This window comes from Daphnia magna, linkage group LG5, assembly GCF_020631705.1.
Source record: "Daphnia magna isolate NIES linkage group LG5, ASM2063170v1.1, whole genome shotgun sequence".
NCBI lineage: Eukaryota > Metazoa > Arthropoda > Branchiopoda > Diplostraca > Daphniidae > Daphnia > Daphnia magna.
This window is the reverse complement of record NC_059186.1, coordinates 376,501-382,500: the sequence shown is the minus strand read 5'-3', so window position 1 is coordinate 382,500 and position 6,000 is coordinate 376,501. Positions and strand designations below refer to the sequence as shown.

At 31.1% G+C, this 6,000-nt stretch overlaps 1 protein-coding gene across 1 annotated transcript; it reads right to left on the bottom strand.

Moving 5' to 3' along the window:
- Positions 1–4,867: 4,867 nt before the first annotated feature.
- Positions 4,868–5,810, bottom strand: LOC116934318. Its single transcript, XM_032941882.2, has 2 exons — positions 5,759–5,810; positions 4,868–5,682 (listed from the first exon to the last, which is right to left on the bottom strand). The coding sequence occupies exons 1-2, from the start codon at positions 5,768–5,770 to the stop codon at positions 4,984–4,986; spliced, it is 711 nt and encodes a 236-aa protein (XP_032797773.2). The 5' UTR covers positions 5,771–5,810; the 3' UTR covers positions 4,868–4,983.
- Positions 5,811–6,000: the final 190 nt, after the last annotated feature.

The following is a 6,000-nucleotide window of genomic DNA, read 5'->3' as shown; positions in this document are numbered from 1 at the left end:
ATAGCGAATGATGCAAGGGGGAAAATGTTACAAATGTGTTACATAAGAACCGGTGAATCATTCAAAGACTTTTTTTTATTCTGTGATTACATATATGCCCGACATTTATTCAGTTAAATGCATTTATTTAATGAAGTACTTAAATGAAATGTAAAACATCTAATATAGCCTAATAGTCATTTTTCTTTTCGCTGACGAAATTTGAAGTTTTCAATGTCTTACATACGCGTGTTGTGTAAAAGATAGCCGATTGATATTGCGTGCTGTTCCTCTATACTAATCCCACGTTTAGGAGTGACGACAGATACCTCTCATACGTCGAGAACTAGATTTTTTGTTTCAATTTCCCCACGTTTTAATTGGCCCCACTCTCCCCTAGACTATTTTTTTTTCATCGTACAGACTTTCGTGTTTGGTCGCATTTCCGACAGGAGAAATAAAAGAAATAAAGGACGCGAATGAAATTGTCACGTTCAACGTGCGCCTGAATCCAATGTGAAAACAAGTGTCTGTCGCCAGACGAGCTAATTTCTGTAGAGGAGAGTGGGGTCGATTGAGACACAGGGCAATTTAAACAAAAATTGTTTCTCTCGCCGTATCAGAAGAATTTTCTTGAAAAAATTAGGGTTGATAGAATGGCGGGGTTTACAAGTTTAGAAAAATTAACGAGTTTTTTTATTAAAAACTTTTTAAGATATCTCGAAAAAACAGTTTTTTGTTCTCCATCTGTTAAATTTTTTAAATTTACGTTTTCAAATTTTTTGTTTTAACCCCTAAAACGCTAAGCTTTAGTAATAAAATTAGTTTCAGATGATTTGCAATTCATTTGTCTACAATTTAATGTCATTTAATTTTTCCCTGCAATCTTAAATAATTTTAAATATTTAAATGTAACGCCTTTGTTTATTGTTTCCCCTTTTTTTTTTTTTTTTTTGCAAGTATTTGACGTAATTCATTTAAACAAATGTAAATCATCATATTTACACAACTATAAAAGGGTCTACTTTTTTTAGTTTTTTGGAATTTTTTTTAAAAAAAAATTTTTTAAATTTTTTTTTTTTTTTTTTTTTTTTTTAATATTTTTAAAAAAAAAAAAAAAAAAAAAAAAAAAAAAAAAAAAAAAAAAAAAAAAAAAAAAAAAAATTAAAAAAAAAAAAAAAAAAAAAAAAAAAAAAAAAAAAAAAAAAAAAATGTATTTTAAAAAAAAAAAATTTTTTTTTTTTTTTAAAATAAAAAAAAAAAAAAAAAAAAAAAAAAAAAAAAAAAAAAAAAAAAAAAAAAAAAAAAAAAAAAAAAAAAAAAATTAAAAAAAAAAAAAAAAAAAAAAAAAAAAAAAAAAAAAAAAAAAAAAAATAAAAAAAAAAAAAAAAAAAAAAAAAAAAAAATAAAATAAAAATTAAAATAAAATATTAAAAAAAAAAAAAAAAAAAAAAAAAAAAAAAAAAAAAAAAAAAAAAAAAAAAAAAAAAAAAAAAAAAAAAAAAAAAAAAAAAAAAAAAAAAAAAAAAAAAAAAAAAAAAAAAAAAAAAAAAAATTGGTCATTCAGTTCTTCTAGAAGCTTTGAAAAGACTAGTTTCGAAGAGATTGCGATGAAAAAAGAAAATATATACTTGTTTTTTCGTTGTTGAAGAAAGCGCGTCCCAGTTGGCCAATGATTGTTCACATAAACAATGGCAGACCTCACGTTATTCATCAACTTGTAAATGGAAATCTCTAGTTTTGTCATCTGTTCCAATAACTACTGCGTATATACAGTCGAAATGATTGTGCTGATGATATGTGGAAATCAAAATCGTTTCTCATCCAGTCTTTCTGACCGCCAAAAGCCCTCCGAGGATTGCAAAAGAAATACTAAAATATGGAGTAGTCTACTACCTGTTTGTTGGCGAAATCGGCTGTGGAATGCTAACTTTGGAAATCGTCTTGCGCAATCAAGTCAGAGACTTGATACGTTGCGACAGTTTCCTGCTGATTAGTTCCTGGTGTTCTCTTTATTGGCTCTAAACCATTTCCATTTCTTCAGCAAATTTCTGAATCCCTTTTGATCGTCGATGGCTCACTATTAGGTGCACCGTTATAGATTTTTTGAAACCTAAACAGATTCATCCTGATGGCCATTCATCGTTTGTTTAGCTTCTAAAACCAATGAACTCCATGCACAAAATATCCTCGAGATTGATTCCCACATTGCAGAACAGGCAGCATATATATAAGTTCAATGACCTTGTCTGTAGATATAGAAAACCGAAACCAGCCATAAACTCAATCTGCTGGGAACAACGAGTCTGGCTATATGCTATAGAGATTTGAAAAAATTTGGGGTAATAGCAATAGAGGGTGTTGATTTTTTGAAAATTTTTTTAATTAATAGCTCTTTTAGTTTTTTAGTTATCTCAATAAAATTAAATTTTGACTTCCGCTTGATTATTTTTATCGTTTTATTTTTCCAATTTTACCCCCCAAAAGTTGAAAACAATTATTTTAAATAGTATTAAACTAATCCTCGTTCATTTCTCTACAAGTTCGTTGCATTTGTTTTTAAATAATTGCTTATTAAATTACATAAAATAATTAGTTTAGCGAAGACCCATGCGAGGGGCAATTGAAACACCTCTGTTTTTAGCACGCTTTCCGTGTAGCGCTCGGCCCCGCTAATCGGGGAGTTTTTAGTCGATCCGGTGCGGGGATAATCTTAATCGGGAAGAGATTTGATTTCGGTGCTCGGTGCGGTGATATCGATGATCGGTGCCTTCCCCGATTATCAATGAATAGTGATCTAAATTGGCAGTTGCTCTACGGCCAACAAGAAAAAAATGTGACCCTAGTCACGTGATTCTCGTTGGCCTATCAGAACTCAAGGTCACTGGTAAGACTAACCCCCTATGGCTGTAGCGGTGATATCGGTGCAGCACCGATTATAGTTAAAAAATTAGCTATTGTCCCCGATTAGAATGTGATCGGGGCCGAGCCCTTTTCCCCGGGAGGGGGGAAAAAAAGAAACCCTTTTTTTAAAAAAAAAAAAAATTTTTAAGGTGCCTTTTTAAAAAAAAAAAAAAAATCCCCCGACGTGTTTCAATTGCCCCGACATTTTTTCGTTTTTTTTTTCGAGGTGTCTCTACTTTTTTAACAGTTTACAGCTAGTAATATCTGTGTAACTCTACTAAAAAAATTTGTGTTGTGTAGCTAAGATAGTTTGTTACACAACTATAAAATTTTTAGTTGAATTAAATCAGTATTTTAGTAAGGGGGACCGAAAATACGAAAATCGTTTCAATTGGCACCACTCTCCTCTACATATATAGACAAAGATCGGATGCTGAGTTGCAAAGGCTAAAACCCCACCGGGGGTTTTTTCCCCCCCGCCCCAAAAGGGGAAAAAAAAAAAAAAAAAAAAAAAAAATAAAAAAAAAAAAAAAAAAAAAAAAAAAAAAAAAAAAAAAAAAAAAAAAAAAAAAAAAAAAAAAAAAAAAAAAAAAAAAAAAAAAAAAAAAAAAAAAAAAAAAAAAAAAAAAAAAAAAAAAAAATTAAAAAAAAAAAACCCCCCCCAAAAAAAAAAAAAAAAAAAAAAAAAAAAAAAAAAAAAAAAAAAAAAAATTAAAAAAAAAAAAAAAAAAAAAAAAAAAAAAAAAAAAAAAAAAAAAAAAAAAAAAAAAAAAAAAAAAAAAAAAAAAAAAAAAAAAAAAAAAAAAAAAAAAAAAAAAAAAAAAAAAAAAAAAAAAAAAAAAAAAAAAAAAAAAAAAAAAAAAAAAAAAAAAAAAAAAAAAAAAAAAAAAAAAAAAAAAAAAAAAAAAAAAAAAAAAAAAAAAAAAAAAAAAAAAAAAAAAAAAAAAAAAAAAAAAAAAAAAAAAAAAAAAAAAAAAAAAAAAAAAAAAAAAAAAAAAAAAAAAAAAAAAAAAAAAAAAAAAAAAAAAAAAAAAAAAAAAAAAAAAAAGAAAAAAAAAAAAAAAAAAAAAAAAAAAAAAAAAAAAAAAAAAAAAAAATATAGTATATTTCATAAGATAATCTTGATGGCATAATTGATGTGTGTAAAAAACTGCTGAAGGGAATGAATCTCGCCAAAAGTTACTTTCTAATGCACTATACAATTGGAAATCAAATAAGAAACGAGAATAAGAAACAAGCATCGCAAAACAAAAGGACGCCAATTAGGAATGCAACAAAAACAAGATTGGCCCAGCAGTCAACGCTCCCATAACTGTTTACTATACTGTGCCACCAGCAGCAAAGAGAAAACCAAGTTCATATAGCCACCAGATTTAGTTTTTGTAACCTATATAACCATTTAAAGCGTGTTTACTTATTGCTGATCGTGATGTTGTCTTTAATTCTTCGGTTCCAAGTAGTCTATATACTATCCCAGCATATAAGCGGTTTGAAAACTCGTTTATGTAACGGAGAAGTATAAAAGAACCTGTTTTTGTTTTGTTTGTTTGTTTGCTTTTGTCAAGAGAAAATGAATTTGAGTCTTTATGTACAATTTATATAGCCGATAGGATTGGTTTAACGTCAACATTTAAATATTGACACACCCGTTGGGCAGATAATGTATGTTGCCAATCGTTTCCGATATTCCAAAATTCACGTATCATTTTTTAAAACTTATACCATTCACTGCTCATGTTCGTCCCTCACTGTGCAACGTTTTATATTGGTGTACATTTAGGGATTTAGCTGTAGATTTGAAAGGCTGTTTTTCTTAGAAAAAGATCAAGGCTATCCCTGGAAATTTGAAAGGTGTCGAACTTGTTTTCTCTTAAGTAGGGGTTTCCTCCACTGTATGTAGCTTAACGCTGGATAAAGAAATGCACAACAGGAAATCTAGATTTTTTCTGTTGAAATGAAAAATGATGTGATATACAGACTCATAAACATTCAAAACAATTTATTTCACAAGATTTCGGTCGTGCAAATGACAACTGCAAACTATCATACAAAAGAAGGAAATGATTGCTAGCCCTTGCGGCAATTTCTGCAACTCATTATTCAGGCCGTTTTAGTGACGGTTGATGCCACGTCGGTTACGGTACTGGCGGCCGCGCTGGTCGTGGTATCCGGAGAACCAACGGCCGGAGCGATAACGTTAGTAACAACTGGATAAACTTGATTGCCATAATAAGGATGGGCAAAGTGGTAGCCGAATGGAGCACCGTAATTGTATCCTGGATGAGCTGCAAAACTGTTGTAAGCTAAAGGAGAAGGGAAGCCATAGGCAAACGGAGAAATGTGTTGAATCTGTCGCTTTTTGCGTGAAACGGGAGTCGCAACAGGGACAGTTTCAATCGATTTCTCCACGACGGAAGGCGTTGCCACAACATCAGCTGTCACAACAGGTTTAATCAGATGAGCCTTGGCAGCGGCATGAGCGGCGAAATGAGCGGCTTTAGCTTGAGCCACTTCGGGAGTGTCTTGCACCTGGGCGTAGCCTCCGACTTGGTTACCGGCAAAATCGTAGGTAGGCAGGGTTGCTGCTGTGGGGTAGTAAGCATTGGCTGGCCAGTACCCAGGATAACCGAAACGGTAGAAAGGATCAGCAGCTGTGGCAGGAAAACCGGTGTAAGCACTGGGGATAGCGTTGGCCGGATAATACCCGCCAACAAATCCAGCAGCACTTAGACCGTATCCGTAGTTGTTCAGCCATTGGGCGTGAGTGCTAGCAACGAAAAGCAGCAAACACGATGCGACCTACAGATGCAGCATTTAATTGACTTCCAATAACAATCATGTCTTTATGTTTAAAGTGATTGAAAAATGGACTTACAGTTGACTTCATTGTTGATCTCTTAGTGCAGGATGTAGAAGCTGAGACAAGGCTGTGCCAACTGATTCCAATTGAAATATCGGTTGGCTTTTTATAGTTCAGTACGCGATCTGGACAGAATAAAGACAGCGAGAAATAGGTATTCGAAAAAAACTCATTAAAACATGCGGAAAAGGTTGAACCAACCAGCAAAATGATAATATACTACAGTGTTCGAACAAGTACGATTAAAAACCCCAAAA